The sequence below is a fragment of the Falco rusticolus genome, chromosome 5 (genome assembly GCF_015220075.1).
Source record: "Falco rusticolus isolate bFalRus1 chromosome 5, bFalRus1.pri, whole genome shotgun sequence".
Taxonomy (NCBI): Eukaryota; Metazoa; Chordata; class Aves; order Falconiformes; family Falconidae; genus Falco; species Falco rusticolus.
Window position 1 is genome coordinate 15,211,679 of NC_051191.1, and position 18,483 is coordinate 15,230,161.

An 18,483-nucleotide genomic window follows, 5' to 3' on the forward strand; every position below is an offset into this window, starting at 1 on the left:
GCCTTTGGTGTGGCGAAAGGAAAAGCTCAAGGAAAACACAAAACAGGGCACTTCATGATTCCAGAAGCTTGACCCAGCGTGCTCTGCAAGAAAATTAATCCCATAATGGGATCTTTCTGTGTACGTCTGCACTGCTACGATGCCTCACGACCCGGCTCTCCTCCCTCGTTTTCCCCCAACGTACTTGTTCCTTCTGCCTTGGCTCTCTCTCCTGGGCCCCCGCACACGCCGCCCCGCCCCGCCCCGCGGGGAGCCCCGCCGGCCGGGCGTGCCGGACCGGCCACGGCAGCGGGAGGGGCCGCCGGGGGTCAGTGTTGCTCCGCGGCAGCGGCGGGGCCGCGCTGCTGCGGGGCGGGGGGGTCGGCCCGGGGCGGGGGGCGGGGCAGCACCGCGCCTCGGTTTCTCCGTCCGAAATGCAGCGCTGTCACCCGCCTCCCTCTGCGCCAGCGGTGCCGGGGGCCCTGGAGAGAGTTTTCAGCTGACTAGTCACTGACCCGATGGCAGAGACCCCTCCCTTTGCTCTTGCTTTTAGTAATTACGGGAGAGATGGCCAGAGCAAGGGGGGATCGGGCCAGCAGAGAGGTTGCTGATGCTTCCCCTTCCCCCGGCGTCCACGTGCTGTCCTGGCAGCCTGCCTGGCCCCTGTCGGTTGCGGTGCCCAGAGCTCCGCTAAGCGTGCGGATCTGGCAGCACGCAGCCTGCCAGCTCTGCTGCCTGCGCCCGCCAGCTCCCCGGGGTTCGTGTGCAGCGGGCTGTGCTCAGCCCCTCGGGAAACAGCCGGCTGTCACAGCCTGCTGGCAGGGCACTGGGGAGTGAGTCCAGTGCAGACACCTGGGCAGGACAGGCTGTGCTGGGCCCAGTGGGACTAATCCAGGCAGGTCCTGTGCAAACGCAGCGCTGCTTGCTCCTGTGTGCGTGGCCCCAGCTAGCATCTGCCAGAAGGAATGGAAGATCAGGCACAACCGCATGGCTGGACCCAGCCTTGCCTTGCCTGTGTCATTTACCAACTGCTTTTTTCAAGCCCTGAAGTTAAGCAAGGACCTTGCCTCAAAATCAAATCTCAGGGGGTCTATTGACCTGTGGCAGCTGGAATTTTGTACCAGAGAAGTGTGGAGCAGTGGCATCCCAGAATCACATTCAAAGAAATATCTATTCATCTATTTTGTTATCAAGTGTGTCTTTCAGTCAGGACTATGGAGTTTGCTGCGAAAACCTGCAGAAGCTTGTGCGTGTAGTCCTCACTGGCCTGGCCTGGCCCATGCTTTTCTACTCGGCTGCTTTGAAGCACATCCCAATACATGCTTCTAGATGCAAAATGACCACAAAGACAGGTCCCAGAAAGAAGCCTGCAGACCTTGGAGCACTAACAAATCATGGGTGGTGCCCCCATCTCCTCCTGGGATCGGAGCAGGCAGCAGCAGGGCCAGGCTGATCTCCATGCTCAGCTCCACGCTGATTTTCAGCTTCCTCGGGCACTGGTGCAGCAGCACTGACATGCCCTCACCTGAACAACTGGGGCTGAGACTCAGCTGGGCTGCCTTTGTGTGTATGGTGTGTGGGCATCGATACCTGATCAAGTCAGCCAGAAAGAGCTGCTTGTAGGGCACAGTTCACCTGATCTGTTCTAGATAGGTGTGTACTTTGCAGTCAGTCATCCCCAAAGTCTCCTCCTCCCCACTGATGACATGGGGAGCTTGCAGCGTCTGGCTCAGACAAGGTGTGTGCAGGTGAAGCCCAGTGAGCACTGAGCCTGTGTCCAGCCTTTCAGCTGGAGCCTGGCAAAGGGCCGTTGTGGTTGGGGATCTCAGACAACTGATCAACTGGGGCATGTACAAGGTGTCGTCATCACTGCTTTGCTGTTAAAATGTTATATCCATTTTGGTGTTGCAATCTGGGTCTCGTAAAATAACATGGCAGCTGCATCCTTTGCTCAGGAGGAGGAGGATTGTTCCCCTTGTCTGACCTCCCTTCTCTGAGGGAGTTCAAGCCCCATCTCCTGCTCCTAGTGGGCAGGCACAAAGTGGCAGCCTCCCGGCCAGTCCTTTGCCATCTCTAGAGCTGAAACGGTTCTCCTGTGTAGGTCTTTTGGAAACCATGGACAAATACGGTACCAGCACTCTTACATGCCTTGATATAAATGAAGTTATGTGGCCAGAAGCTGAGACTTCTGATGTTTATTGCAAGTGCTATTTATAATACCAACATGAAAGCAGAGCACTTACATGTTAGAAGTACATTCACTTTGGAGAAAAGCACAAGAAAATACCAGTAATACGATCACGCATGAACTGCTGGGGGAACCAGATCTAGTCAGGAAACATGACCTGCGCTTTTCCGTAATCACTCTTGAAACTTCCAGAGCAACGTTAACCCAAAGGTCTCAAAGCACTTCAGGGGTGTCATAGGCAGGGACACAGCAATCAAAAGCTGTGGCAGAACTCGCAATGATTTTTGGAGACTATGGATAAAATTAATGCATAACTTGTAACAGACAACTGGCAGTCAGGAACTGTTGCCCTCAGCCACTCTCTGAACCAGACACCTTTCTTCCTCTTCTAGCTTCAGCTTATTGGTGTCATCATGCTAAAAAAATGGCACTGAAGTTCACACCTTGTGACTATATGCACAGAGGCTAACAGAGCTGTTGAAGACTAGAGAGGCTGTTCTCATAATCCAGTCTGACCCTCTACAGCACACAGCAGCTGTTCTTGACTTCTAAAGTCTTCAAACGATGGAAAGGCCTCACAGTCTTAGCTAATTGTTCTAATAATTAAATGCTTTTAATGTCTACAGCCTGCACTTAATCCCTGCTCTCAGTCCATCTAGTGCCAGTTTTCAACACTGAACCTGTGTTCTCAAAGACACTTCTGAATGAAAAAAAAAAAAAGCACAAAAGCTGGTTTAGCAATTAGATGAGGTTTCTAACATTTAAACCTGTACTGCACAGCGTAAGTATTATAATCTATATTTTATGAAACATGTATCTTTTACATATATTCAAAGCATTTTTTCACATATTGTTCCATACAATGTGCAATAAATGTACATCTAGGTCGGTCAGTTCTGTCTTTGCTTTTGCTCTACCAAGGACAGGCCAAAGAAATGAATGGCCGTGAGACCTGAATTAATTATTGATTCCTTCACAGGGAGGAAAGTCATTAGTAGTAGGGGCAGCTGATAGGAAAACTGTGCTGCTTTTGCATAAAGCTGATGCTCCAGTAAAGCCTTGTTATTCCTTGATTTTGTAGGTCCCGAGCAAGGAAAGTAGTCTTGTGCATGGCCAAAATAAGGTCTTACAGTGAAAATCAGGAAGAAGAATTAGTTAGAGCTGGAGATCAGCATTGCACATGTTGAAGCAGCAGTGTGAGTAAGGAAGGATGTAGCTGTGCTTTATGGTCAGCACACCTGTTTCCCCAGGCATGAGGTTGCATCAGATTCACAATATGCCTTATCTTGCCTGAACCTGTCCCCAGAAAGGCCGAGTACACCAATTAAACTCACCTCAACTGGATGGAGGCATCCTGGGCAGCGTTAGCTTTTGGATCTGGCAGCTCTTAGATCCATGGTGCCTCTTTGCAGAGCTGTCGGTTGTTCAGAGGTTAAAGTATGTGAGCATCACAGTGGGGGTAGTTGCTTTTCTCTCAGCTGTTGACCAGCTGTGGGACACTATGGCACCAGCAGCGTTGGCTGTGAAAATGTGTTTGCATACATGGATGTTCAGAGCATGCTGTGATACTGTGTTACGCTGCTGTTGGGTTTGGGTTTTTTCCTGAGAAGAAAGGAAAGAACTTCGTGCAGTTCAGCAGCAGGAACAGTAGTAAAGAAAGATGAGATTTCATCCATTTCTTTCCAGGTTTCCTGGCTGAAACTACACCCTGTCTCTGCCTCCCCTTAAAAAAGGGTAATTATTTCTTCATCTGAAAGTAGAATGAGAGGAATCAAGGCAGCAGAGCAGCTGCCCTAAAGAAATGCCCAGGAAAATAAATGCAAAAGACTGTGTGTCTTCCTGCCATGAAAAGAATGCAGCTATCTTCTTTGGGTAATGAAGATTTAATGTTTGTAGGTGCCAGGCGTGCCTGTGGGTAGCTTGGGGTCAGACTGATAGAAAGATCAGTTATAGCAGCACTACCAGTTACTGTAGAATTTCTTCATGTCACCAGAGAATCACCTGCATCGAAACTGAACATACTGTATTTACAGCAAATGAATGCAAACAATGGTGGGTTGGAGCTCTGAACGTGTGGCTAGCCTTGTTGGTGCTGGAGGGTCAAACAGCACTGTAGCAACCACCACAGGCACAGTAAACTGATAACATGCTCCGAGAGTACAAATCACTCCTTCCTGTCTCTATCAGTGTGGTGTTCATGACACGCTGGGTTTCTGGTTACATGATGAAATGGCATTTGACTGAAGACGTTTGGTGTTTGTAAGGGAAGTTGTTTTTGAGCCAAACTGCTCCCTCAGAGCACAGCAAAGCGTTGTAGCACCGTGATGGGTGGTTTTGTAAAGCACTGGATCTGCAGTGAAATTAGCCTGGACATCTCCATCCAGGTCCTCTGTTGTAACATAAAAATCAATGTATGTGACAGATTGGATAAAATCTTCCTTGATTATTCCTGCTCATCTTAGACTGAGTATTTTCTTTTGCCACCTGATATCAATCCCTTGCTACCAGAAAAACTTTTTGTAATCCAGAAAGGAAAGAAGCCAAGACATGGAGTATAAAGTCATCATTTATAATTAATTTTCTTCAAATTAAAATAATTTTCTGAAATCTTGTAGGGTTTGCTTGGTTTATGTCAGGTTTTTAGATAGCACAGACATTATACATTGCCACACAGAAAAGATTATTTTACCCCATGTGTTTGCTGTCATTATTCTTTTGAGTGTGTTCCACTTGATTCTGTAAAACATTAAATATGCCAGAGGAAATACCAAAGGTGAAGATACTGAATGCTGCTAGTGTTACAAAAGATAAATAAGCTGAAAGCATTGACATGACAGCCTGAGATACCATAACAAGCTGTGGGCTTTCTCCACTCCAAAATTGCTTTCAAGCCATGGTCTTTTCTACAGCAAGCTGGGAGGGTGAGGAAGGGCTGAAATAAAATACTCAATGAAAAGAAAATATTTTTACCCTGATGTGCTTTTCACCCATTCTGCTGCTCAGCAGGGACAGGACATCCCATTCACTGGTAAGAAAGCATGTCTGTGTGGATGCTGCCCTCCCCAAAGGCAGTCGGAGGATGTGGCCGTGTTGGTCTCGGGGTGCAGAGCTCTTCCAGGAGGAAACCTCCAGTGGCTGTAGCCCAGGGGCAGAGGGCAGCAGATGCTTCTGTCTGTGACCCCGCTTTTATTTCTTCTTCTCCCCCTTTTATGGTTTCCCCTTCTCTCCCATTCTTACCTGCACCTGCCAAAGGTAAGTCTGGCTTCATCCTGCCTTTTGGTTCCAAGTTTACACAGCAATAGCCACTTCATGTTTTGCAGCTGAGATATATATAGAGAAAATCACATCTGATTCTGGCTGTTCAGAGTAAGGGTCATTTAGGAGGTACCTTGGAGTCTCATGCACTCTGTTTTAAGGCTGGCTTAATAGCAATGCAGTGTTCATTTTGGGAAAGGAGGTCAGTATCTGCCTTGGGGGGCTAGCGAGGATAACCCCTTGTCCTCAGACTCTTATTTCTGTTTTTGTAATCTCAGCCCATCCTGGCCTGGTATTTCTGATTGCCCTGCTGAGGGCTTGGCATCTAGTTTTGTCCCTGCAGCCGACTCTTTCCCCTTCTCTGAAGGTTCTTTTTTGCTTGGTGTCTCTGCTCTGTCTGTAGCTTGGCCACTACCGTCTGCAGCACTGGATCTTGCTTGTGCAGCCAGCACCGGCTGAAGGGGCTCAGTGCTCTTCTTCCACCTCCGGGCCCCTGACCGCGTATTGAATTCATACATTTTGCCAGTAACTTGCAAGGGAAAAAGACAACCAATTAATAGAATTTAGCAGATTAAGTATGCTTTAGCAGATTAAGACATGACAGTTCTCCTCAGGATGGGGTTGAAATGAGAGATGTGAAGCACCTGGAAAATCAGCTGCATTGGGGAGGTAGCCCCGACAGGGAAAGTCTCCTTTCCACAAGTGAGCATGGGAACCTGGGTGTCATGGTGGCCACTCAGGGGAAATGCTATTCTATCAGTATAAAAACTGGCTCTGCAGTCCAGGGAATAGGAATATTCAAAACATTCCTGTTCCAAAACCCAGGGCCTTCTTATCACCCTATACCTCTTTCCAAGTTACGGCTACCATGGGTTAACATGGGCAGTTTAACACACACATCCATAGTCCTTAGCTGTTAGGACTTACTGTCCCAAAACTTTTGCCTTTAGCCATGCTGAACAAGGCCATTGTGTATGTCTGTGCCTATTTTGCCAAGTAGTTGCCTACCTGAGGTAGAAAAACCTGCTAGGAGCACATACATCTTCCACACCATGTCAGGTTGTCTATGTTGACCCAAGATGTTGAGATCTGGGATCCCCAACAAATTTTGCCTGTATGCATTGCTTCTTCATTTGTACAAAATGCTTTGCTCCAGGCTTGCTGTGCACACTGTCATTAACAGAGTGAAATACTATGCATTTTCTGTTTGTGCAAGTGCATGCATATAAAACTATTATATCTATAATACATATGTATTTACTATATATAAGTATTTCATATATATATAAAACACATATATATTTATTTAAAAAAAATGTGGGTTGTTTAGCACACATGGCTACCTTTCCTTGTTAAAAAGATTTTTGGCCACCATCAGATTTTATGGGCAATTTCCACTTGTACTTTAAAAGCAAGTACCTTCTCCTTCAGTTCATTTACTACCTAGAGATAGGTGGAAAAATTGCCATGCATCCAGCATGATTGTCTCACAGTCTAAATCACTGTCTCTAGAGAATCAGGAGCTATAGTGGCATTTCTTGTAATTAAACATTATTAATATGAGACAAACAAAAGACTATTAAGGCTTGGAAAGAAATGGTGGTTACTACATGTTACTACATGTTACAGTTTGTATCAGAACTAATGGTTTCTGACACATTAACACAATTTGAGCAATTAAAGATGAAACTGGGTCTCTTTACATGTTATTTTTTCCGACTGCTTACAAGGCAGGCATGTTAAAGCAGCCCAGAACAGGAAACTGCTCCTGACCATTCCTCCTAATCATATTCAACAGATGATGTCCTGGGAATTATTAAATGTCATTTCCAAACCACCAGCACTTGTTCCTCTAGGATCTGGGGTGGGCCATGGAGGGGGGGAGGGGAGGAGTGGGGAGCACACATTTATCTGCCAACACCACAAAGCTGTGTAACAGCTTAATGCAAGTGAGGCATGACACAGACAATATGGTGGGCGGTTTGGATGGGCTTAGATACCCTTAAGTCGGGTATGGTCAGGTTTGTTGAGGAGGGGAGCCACCATCTGTCCTGCAAAAACACCACGAAGCAACTCTTGCAGCGGCCTAGGGAACATCCATGTTTAATGTATTATGAATACAGTTACACAGGGAAATAGCAAGGACTTTGGAGCCCATCCCTAGAGATCTCTCTATAAATAGCAGGTGGGCTTGGAACTGGACCAAACTGGCCTTGAACAGTCTTGTGGATGGGCTTAATTGCACAGTAGGGTCCCATTTGTTTGCCCAAACTCTACTGAAGTCCCCATGCCCCTAATGCTTCCCATTAGCTCATGGCACCCGACAGCTCTGAACCAGCTAATAAGAAACACAAGGTACAGACACTTGGATGGAAATTTGGCTAGATGAATCCAAGCCTTGAAACAAGCCTGCTTTCTTCTGGATAATTTTTAGACTTATTGTTTCAGACCTATTTTCAGATCTATTTGTTAAAGACCTCTTTTGATTGACTGCCACATTTTGCCAGCCCTGCCTCTCCATGCTGGGGCCCTCAGCCATCAGAGACAGGGGTGGGCACCCTAATGCCAGGCTAAGCATCATGGCGCGGGGCTCAGGCAGGGGCTGTGGTTCAGAGGGACTGAGGTAATGCACATCAACCCTTAGAAAAAAAAAAAATCTTCTGTAATGAACCCTGCTGCAGAGCACAGTGGCCATCACTTGAGGAAGGGTATAAGCAGTATACCTCCTCGGTCATCCTGGCTTTCCTAGCTTTTGTCTTAATTTCACTTTTCCCAGCTGGTTAATCAGATATGCACAGTGCTAGCATAGCTGGAGCCTGGCAACACACTTGGTAGCTGATGCCAACAAAACTGTATCTAAAAGTGAATGGTCTTCCCTTTCCTCCCCAACAAGCAATGCTTGAGCCTTAGATAAACGGCAGCAATGCACTGTTGCTGCAAGGGAGGAAGTTTGTGCAGGAGCGAGCAACTCACCCACCCACCCTGCAGCCAGGGAGAGGTTTAAGAGGCAAAGTTGGTACCTCTGTGGCTGCTGGCCATTTGCTGGCCAACGGCAGCACATTCATCTCTGGGTCATTTCCCAGACATGGGAATGGTGAAACCACATAGCTGTAACAGCACCAGAGCAGGAGGCTTGCAGCGAATTCCTTCTCCCCTCACTCCTTCTTACACCAGATCCATATATTCAGGTTTAGCAGAGTGGTGAATAATCTGGCCATTGGATGTGTGCTGTCAAGGGCCATAGGTATATTCTACCATCAGAAGTGTTACTAGGGCACTGCCTTGATTTTCACTATCTGTGAAATACAGCTCCCATTCTCCTTGGAAACAGCAAACCTGAAATATGAAAAGCAAATGCCAAACCATATTTAAATCAACTAATCTAGTTTTTTTCCAGCCAGGCATTCATATCCACTGTTAATTGCTTTTTATTACCTGGGTCTCTGGCTTCTCCATCAAAGGCAGTGTTTAGCTTTGTCATTGTCTGTGAAGAGAGATAAAATGTAAAATGAATCCTGTGAATTAGTTAAGTAAGAAAGAGCAGCAGTGACTTGGAAACCGTGACCTACATGGATGAAGTTGGATTTGTATGACCTGCACATTGCATTCCTGTAGGCTGGGTTTAATCAGAACTGGCAACAAAAGCCATTTGTGGTGTAGGGTGTTGGCACTAGATGTTCACAGAAGACTTAATAAGGTCTGACATGCTAAATGCCTCCACGTGTGTAACCACAATAGGGTCACCTCCACTCAGAGGAGGCTTGGTAATCCCCTCTCTGAAAAACTTGCGGAGGGAGAGTACACTAATGAAAGTGCCTCGCAGTCTTTATGCTATTATGGCTATGAAAAAGGAAGGAGCCCCAAGAACTAGAAGCAAAGAAATATATATTACAGTGGAAGTAACTGTGGCATTTTGCTGCAAATAGCTCATCAAGACCAAACTCTACAGCTTGGATACACTTGTGTACCTTACTGGTTGCACTCATGTGGGTCAGGGTTAACTGCACAGGTTAGTAGTGTCTCAGCAATGCAACATTGCCATCAGTGAAGCTCGGGCACTTGTCATCCTGCCTCTGTGGCTGCAGTGAGCCTCCTTGTCAATGCTCTGGGCACAGCCTCTCTGGCCTCCTACATAGGGGGCTGCAGAGATTCTAGAAAATTCAGCACTTAAAAGCAAAGCGGCCACAGCGCAGGTAAGCACCCCTCACCTCAATGTTGTCTCCAAATACAGAAGCTACTTGGGGCACTGAAGTGTTTTGCATTTGGGGGCAATCCTTTTTTCCTCACCTATCATTTGTACACTGTCTTTGGGAAACAGACACCTCTCATAGAAAGGGTCCTACAATCATATTGCATGGTGGGGCTGGGCAAAACTGCATTTTGTTTTGAGGACAGCAGTACTTACCACAACTACTTCTTTCCTAGGTTTCTTCTTTTCTACAGGAAGGAAGATGCACATTGTAAAGGACCAGATTTTTTCTCACAGTGACTATAGACACTAAAGCCAAGACTTCCTCAAACAAACATTCTTGGTACTCAGCTTCTGAGACAACTCAGATGAGCCTTATTTCTTTTCAAAGGCTGATCCCTCAAACTATTTGAAAAGCAAACTCCTTCATAGTATTTTGGAGTGAGAGTCCAAACTTGTCAATGAGTAATCAAAAGTTTAGCCTTGAAAAGACTTATTCCTTCAGTAATGAATAAATAACAATGGCTTCTTTAACAAATTTCCCTTTCTAAATAATATGAACAGATATAGAAATTCACCCTTGGGGATATTTGAACTACAAATGTAGATTATTCTTTCTCCATGAATGTTTGTAGCGGCAAAGTTTGTGCAATCAAACATGCACTTGGAGACAAAACAGGGAAGTGCTGCAGATCCAGTCAAGTAAAATTCAGATCGAAGTACCATTTGGTTATGTGTGTTACCACACCATTAACTCATTCCACATGTAAACAAATAGAGCAGCACTGCCATGGGCATCTCGACAGCATGGATCTGTTGATGATACTCAGCTAGTTGCTGTGATTTCTTCTTGCTCGCTCCTTGCCAATTTGTTGAATGGCCTCTCTTTGAAGAACTGTATGCCTGGCCATGAATGGGCTTTACAGCTTCGTGTGCAATACTCTGAAGTGCTGCAGATGGGTCTCAACCTGAGCACTGATGGGAACCCTGTTCTGTCTGGCCTTTGCTGCCCACCATTTGGAACTAGATTTTCAGAAAGCACCAAGCATCCATTTTTCTGAAAACCAGCCAATGCTGAAATGTCTCAAATTGGGCACCCAAGACAACAGCTAATTTTGTTGGGTTTTGTTAGTCATGTGTTTTTTTCAAGCTGGGAGATACTGAGTGAGGAGAGGGAGTTATAAAAGCGGGGTCTTACTGAGCCCATATGAGCCGTGCTTGCTGGCAGAAAGCTAATGGGACTAAAAAGAACAAGACTGCTTAAAAATCCACTTTCTTTTAATGTACAACTTATGCCCCTGCTAAGTTATAGAAACCTCTTTTAAAAGCAGCAATACTTTAAAAATAAATCTTCAGGTACATAAAGTAATGGTGTCAAGGGAGCAAATGAAGGGATCAGAGAACAGGGAATTAGAGTGGAGAGGACTGTTGAAGGTGCCGTGGAGGGATGGGATTATTTTTTAACAGATAGCATGTGAATTGCATGTGAAAAGCACAGTACTTCTTTAGCATCCACACCAGAATACCAGGCTACTCTGAATTTGGAGTTTACCTAATAGTTAGTAGATTTGAAGACCAAAAGGACCATGAAATCACTTAGGCATGCCTCCCATACTCAGCCAGGTTTATTTAATCTCAGTGCTCTTGTACTGGGTCAAATTTATTTGTCTAGAAATGGATTTACAAATTTTATACTGAATCATAAACAAGGTCTTGTTGTGAAGTATTAAAATAAAGAAAAGAGGTACATACCTGGAGCATTTATCCTGTAATGAAAAAAAGATTAAAAGTGTAATTAACGAATGTCATACTTTTGCCTACATAAAAACATCATGCTTTCTTCTCTTTCATTTGGCAAAAAGGATGTGTTTCCTTGCGTTCTGGCATTTGCTTGATTTGTTTGGTTTCTGGTTTTGCTTTCACTGAAGGCCTGCATCATTTAATTCTGCTCTCAAAAAAGAAAACAGACCTGAGCATTGCTCTAACACCTCTCCAAGAAGGGTTGATATTAAAAATAAAGTCTTATTGATGACAGCATGATGGATTTATATAATCTGGAAAAATATATTTTCAAATATTATCACCTTGTTCCATGCTTGGAGGAAGGTCAATTTTTTGGATCTGATGTGCTCAGTTAATACCTTTTCAAATATCTGAAATGTTGTAAATGTTTTTGAAAATATATAAATTGCTTTTTAATGGGAGAGCCTGGCTTCCGATGAATCACTTGGCCTATTAATAAATAAAAACAATAGCCAAGCTATATGCTGCTAGATTCATTTGTCATTTTTATCACAAATTGCTAAATTCCTTGCACAAACCATTTCAATTATAATCACAGTCATATATTACCTCTTTATATTGACTATAATTTCTAAACTTAGGTCCAAATCCTGAGAATACTTATAAAAATCCTTTTTTTAATATCTCAGTCCACTTAAAGAGCTGCTTATCTTTGTTTTGTGAAGTAAAAAGTCAATTCAGGGGCAGTCTGGCTCCAGCCTGCTGCGAAGGCAGCCAGCAGGGATCTGTGCTGCTTCCCACAGTGAACCAGAGCCAGTCCCAGGTGCTTCCGTGGCTTTTGCCAAGCAGGAGCACTTAGAGGTACCATGAAGCTTTATGGGCCACAGCCTTGCAACGGGCTTGGGTAAAAACTCCAGGAAATCTGCAGAAGTTCTGCCGGAACACAGCATTTGGCATGAGCACCAAGGTTTGGAAAGGACTCTGGGATCCATAGCTGAAAGGGAGGAAAATACATCCAGTAACTACCTAGATGGGAGCTCCCTTGGAGCGGGAGCCAAACACAACCTAAAAACATTTGTGGTTTTGGTCAGCACAGTCAGGTACAGCCTCTGACTGTGCCTCATGAGCATAGCTGCCTTTAGAGGGTCATAATTGTTAATTCCACTATTAACTTCAGCTAATGCTAGTGTTAGTAAATCCATGAAAAAAAATTACATGGAAATTTTTCCTTAATTTCATATCATTAACACCAAATATCACTGTAGCTGGTAATAGCATTTACCAGAGTGAAGGACAGACCACTATAAAATATTCAAAGCATAGATTTCATCACAGCTGAAAGGCCTGAGTTATCTCTGTCATTGCCATGTGCTGCTGGGTATGTCCCCAGCATGACATTTGGGAGGACTCACGGAGCCACGCCATCTGCTTTGCTTGCCGGAGGGCAGCGGGTGCGGACCCACGTCACCAGCAGGAACCCTAGGTACCCCAGCAGTCCCAGGAGCAGCAAACCGTCGAGGGTGATGATGAATGGCACGTACCACGCTGATTCAGAGTAGATGTTTTCCCTTTTTGTCACAACAGTGAAGCCAGGCTTTTAAAACAAGATAGGAAAAGATCCTCAGTGCTGCATACTTGTAAGGTTACTGACACAAATAGCACCTTTCATCTGGTTGAACTTCTGCACTGAAGCACCTGGCCCAAACTTGCCCTGGGGCTCTGCAGATGATGGGCAGAGGGAGATAGTGTCTGCTGGAGACAGTGATTCATCCCATGTACTTGCCTGTTGACTGCCAAGGCAGCTCAGATGACTGAGATGGACCATGGAGGTCCTGAGGCAACCAAAGGCAGGTGAAATGGAGCCCACCCACGATGCAAAAAAGAGGTTCCAGATTACGTTTCAATGTCTTATATTAAAATAAGCATGTGATGGCGAGGTTTAAAAGCCTCAGGTTGCCTGAGAAGCTGCGAGCACACTGTCGAGGGTGAGCAAGTTCAGGGAATACTGCCATTACCAAGATAATGGTTTCTTGTTACCTAAGGCAAAACTGGAAGTAGGTCATCTTCACTGCAGTGATCGTTCCGCTCGCTTCATAAGAGGAGCTAAACCCCAAGGAATTGGGTTATTGTATAGAAAGAAATGAAACTCCTTTTCCCCCCCTGTGACTTGTTCCAAAAGGGAAAACGCAGACTTCCTGAGCAGTTGCAGTCTCCCACATCTTCCCAAGTGCCAGGAGACAAGTCTCTGATCTGGCACGTCACTTGGTGCTACCAACTCATTCATTAAGGTCCCATCATGAAACTATCCTCACATAGATCAGAAATTAATTCTCTCTACCTGGGTCATCATCTAGTGTGGTACTATTAGTTTTGATTGTCTACTGAAGTTTTTTATTTCATTTTCTGTAAGACATTTGTAATCACATTGCGTATGGAATTTAGTAGTGTATCTATTTCTTTCCTGTTTAAGGATACCTTTAGAATAACCTATTTAGCCTTGCATAGAAGATATATCCAATCCTTAGAGTAACTCTCAGATAGTCTCAAGATCACCACTACCACTCCAACCTCGCTGGGACTGAAGTCACAAGTGACTTTTTGTGACGGGGCTTCTTTTCTACACTACCAGCCTTCCAGCACCTGATTCATCAAGTTGCTGCACTGAACACATGTAAGGAGTAGTGATAGGAGAAGCTGCTGTAATGGAAGTGCTCTTCTGGAAAATAGACTGAAAGTGGAAGGCTGATACCTCTGGGGAGGCAGATTTAACGCGGTGGTATGTGGTCTAGACTGTTTGTATTTGTGGTAAAGCACGGGAAAGAAATACACAAGTTTTGTTATTCAGCTTAACTTTTCATTTCCACAGCAAGTAAAGGGAGGAGAAGGCTGTGAGAAAACCATTTATACCCTCCCAACAGAGCATTAGATAATAACAGGGTTATTAATCAGTCTGCAAGTTTGGATTTAAGCTTTTTCAGAGCAAAGGGTCCAGACTTGCTTATGCTATTTGCAGGATACTCTGGTTCTGGCTCAGTTACCAGTAGCCCCTGGCAGATCCAGACCATTTTACAGTGAATAGCTCTTCTACCCCTTCACCAGCATACTCATATTTTCATTCCTGCATGCAAGAGAAAAAAGGGTAATGCCACCTGCAGACAGGCAGAAAATGGATAGACTCCAGATGATGGAAAGATGGTGCAGCAGGGATGGAGGTGGCAACCAGCACAAGGATGGGGACAGGCTGTGCCACTTCTGCAGGCAGGACAAAAGCAAGATGTCCTCATGTCCTGCATGAGCTTGACGGAAATCAGCTCCAAAATGGAACTGGTGAGCCAGAGCTTGCCTGGGATGGCCATGCGGAGGACTAGACTATATTGCTGGCACACAAGCCCACAGCTCCTCAGGCTGTGCACAGCCAGATGCCACTCTGGCTGCCAAAAGTTGTGCAAGCCTCCCCAGCTCAGCTATGGACCACCATGCGGGCAGGGAGCTTAAGAAAGACCCATCCCACCTCTCTGGATTTGCTGTCTGAAACCTGCTGAAACCTCAGCAACATGCTGAGGCTGTGCACAACTGCTTCGGTTCCTGACAGGCAGCTCAAATTTTTGTATGACTGTGGTCATATAAAGGTATGGGAAAAGCTCCTTCCAAGTGATTAAGATTTGTTGTTATTGTTGTTGCTCATTTCAACTTTAGTAGCCACAGTTTAATGTGTCCCACTGCTAAAGAAGCACATAGAAGTGCAAGGCACTTGAGGGACTGAATAGCTATGAATAAAAAGTGCAAAATGCATGAGGTAATTTCAAGGTTCTAGGCAAAGGTTAACCCCTACTCTTTCCTTATTAACAAAGCTGCCAAAATCTTTAACTTTCCAGTTGCGTGGTAATGGCAGCATGCCTGGTCCTTTGGCTACTTGCCCTTTTTGTTTTAGAAACTAAAATATAAAATGTATGTTATGACTCTGTAGCTGGGACCAGTCCTTCATGACACTAAGCACATCAACCCCCTTTGACTTCAACATAAGAGCACAAGGCTCAGCAGTTCCCAGGGCTGGGCCCACTGAAGGTTTTTGCTTTCCTTTTGCATACACCTACTCTCTTTTCTTCACTTCTGTGGAGATTAGTCCATAAAATAAATGCAGAACTGAACATAAACTTCACTGAACTTACTGTTGTGGTAATGACTGTAGTTGGGTTTGGAATAACTCTGATGCTTAAAGTCAGCATCCCAGTTTTAATTGGGTGTGTAGTTTTGTCCCTGGCAGATAGTAAATTGTCGTCTGTTATATAGACGCGCAGTCTATAAATCCAGTTTGTGTCAAGTCCGCTCTCATAGTCAAACCTTGATGCAAGAATCAATCGAGATGTGTTGGAGCCAGCACTTGGTGAAAAGGTGAAATGATTGTTCACGTTGCCTGCAAAAAAACATTGAAATGCCCAAACGTTTACTTTAATCCCACATTAACGTAAATGAGTGGAACAAGCAAAAAGATCAGTTTCTGTTGACAATTTGCTATGGATCGCTGTACACCTGTACAGCGAAATGGTATCATTGTACCATCTACATGTACATGTATGCTTGTACCGTTGACAAGAATGGCTCCTCGATCTTCCTGGTACCAGATACAATAATTTAAAACAATATAGTCAAAAAAACATTAAGATATAGAATAAGGCCCTCTATGGCGACACAGCTGAGAGGAAGCTATGGAAAGACTTCAGAGCCTTAAGGCACACAAGAGGTCATCTGGATGACCTGCCCTTACAGCTTGAAGAGCACCCAGAAGCAGCAGCACTCGCCCAGGGTGAGGGCCCTATGCTGCTGCAGGGCTCATTCCACTTCTGGGCTATCCCTGGAGAGACCCCTTGGCCACATGGACACCTCCAGTGTCTTCAGAGGCCCCTCCAGCCCCTCTCCATGGCTCCTCTCTCCTGTCAAGAGGCAGAGGCCTTTGAACATGTCCCCCAGAAGAGAGCTAATGCCTCGGAGACATTCATTGCCTCGAGGGCTTTGTCTGCCCTGGGGGGGCGGGGAGGGGGGGCATTGGTGATGCTGGCTCCCCAGCCCTCATTTTCAGTTGGGATAGCTGGAGAGCTGCCAGCAGCCTGGGCTGCAGGTGGGCTAGCCCCAGCTCTTAGGCTCTGGACAAACATACAAGAGATCAGAGACATGAAAATGCACCAAATGTGCTTTGGTTTTGCTCTTGTTGCCCCATAGAGCTCCAGAGTTGAAGTGCCCTTGAAGGCCATGTCTATCGTACAATCCAAACCAGTCCATGGCTGCTCTGTGGCTCAGAGGCCAGCTGCATGGCACAGCTAACATCTGCACAGTCAAAACTGGACCTGCAGGCAGACCTTGATTTACTAATACAGACACAGCCCTTGTATGGGTTCATGTGTAAATACCACTGCTGCAGAACTCTCCTGCAGCATTAAGGGGCTGCAATAGGACACAAGTTCTCTCTTTTTATTCTCTCAGAAGTCACCTCAGCAGCAAAAAAAAGGAATTGCCCTAAGAGAGTGTGCTCCCTTTTTTGTGACGCTCTCATCCCATACCATTACAGTTCTCCAAGTGGATGCAGCTGATCATTAAGTTCAAACATACATTCTTAAAAGGGGCTTTTAATGCATACAGCATGGACCTAGGATGTGCAGGTTTGCTCAGTTGTTTTGAACTGTGTACCAGCATCTAAAGATGAGGTATGCAGAGTTACAGAACCCACCATCTTTTCTCAAGATTTATTCAGCTGTAATTGGAAGGGAAATTTGACCCTGCATATCATTCCAGCTCATTCTTCTGAAGTCCTTGTCAACTGTGTAATTAATTGCCAATTAATTAACATGGTAGGCAATCCAGTCTTGCAAGGGAATTGTTCTAGGTGGTAGCACCAGTAGGCAACTTGTGGAGATACAATTATTTTGCTAAGTAGCAAAGTAATGATGTGCAGAACTTGTGGATCACAACGAGTAGCACATAAACTGTGCTAGATTTTTATTTACAAATCAAAGTGAATCATCAGCATTCACTAATTTTTGCACTGCTCCCAGCTCATACACCATGACACAGTACCTTTGTTGATGAAGTAACGGAAAGACCTGGGATCAGAATCGCGATCTTGACATTCAATCCTGAAGCCATTAATATTGGTCCCAACAGCTAAGCTGACTGGAATTTGAAATGAATAGAATCTGGGTGAACAAATTGGTTCTTCATCATTTACTTCCAAAACATTGACAGTTACCTGAAAGAAAAGAGAATAGGAAGCTTAAGGCCCTCCACTGTGCTGAGCCAGGGTTTTATTAACTTCAGAAACTGTTTGGCTTTGCCCATTTTGCTCTTTTGATCAACAGCAGCTGAAGAGCAATGAACCTTCCTTCCAATCTAGTTTCTACCAGAAAATGTCTGTGATCATTTCACCTTCAATTCTTCTTGTGATCAGCACTCTTTTGGGAACAGGTTCCTTAATTTGAACCATCTTCCCAAACTGTGGAGTTTTCAAGCTGATGTGTCTGACTATTTGAATCACTTGAATTGTGTCATAGTTAGAATGAGAAATAATAATAGTAGCATGTATTCATTAAACTTCATTTCAAACCTCTCAAATTGCTCCACAGTCATTAGTTAGACTTCTTAGCATATTTAATAATAATTCAGTGCATGACCCATGGAAGAAAGGAAAACTCCTTATAGACTGCTCCCAGTGAGAGAGAAACGCTTGCAACGGCCTTCTGCATGACTGTGAGCACCCTGGGTAGCACCAGATGTGCTTAATGTCAGCTGGGATTAGCTGGCTGAGAGAAAAAGGTTGCCCTTCTCATAGCTCTTTCCTGTAATGTCTGGTGGTCTTTAACAGGCAACAGATAAACTTGTCATCATTAAAAGCTACTGATGCTGAATTTTCATTAATCATCACCTTGAAATATTATAGGTGATAAAGAGGTTTAATTACCTCCCACTTAGCATCTCTATGGGTGGTTCTTGGCTGGAAGAGAAAGCAAATCTAGCACTTGTACACCACCCCACCCCCCACCCCAACAAATGTTCAAAAATCAAATGCAAGGCAGTCATGAGGGAGAAGACGTGAAAAGGAGTAAAAAGAAGTATGTGAAGGATACCAGGATTCTTCGAA

The 18,483-nt window shown here is 44.9% G+C and overlaps 1 protein-coding gene across 1 annotated transcript in view; it reads right to left on the reverse strand.

Annotated features, from left to right (window-relative positions):
- Nucleotides 1-4,715: 4,715 nt before the first annotated feature.
- CDHR3 (cadherin related family member 3) overlaps nt 4,716-18,483 on the reverse strand; it is a 66,700-nt gene continuing 52,932 nt past the window's right edge. Inside the window, exons 15-21 of the mRNA XM_037388272.1 lie at nt 17,424-17,595; nt 15,524-15,768; nt 12,767-12,948; nt 11,364-11,377; nt 9,828-9,859; nt 8,858-8,906; nt 4,716-5,951 (exon numbers count right to left, since the gene is read on the reverse strand). Coding sequence (XP_037244169.1) covers nt 5,677-5,951; nt 8,858-8,906; nt 9,828-9,859; nt 11,364-11,377; nt 12,767-12,948; nt 15,524-15,768; nt 17,424-17,595 — 969 coding nt within the window. The 3' untranslated portion in view covers nt 4,716-5,676. The remainder of the gene's footprint in view (nt 5,952-8,857; nt 8,907-9,827; nt 9,860-11,363; nt 11,378-12,766; nt 12,949-15,523; nt 15,769-17,423; nt 17,596-18,483) is intronic.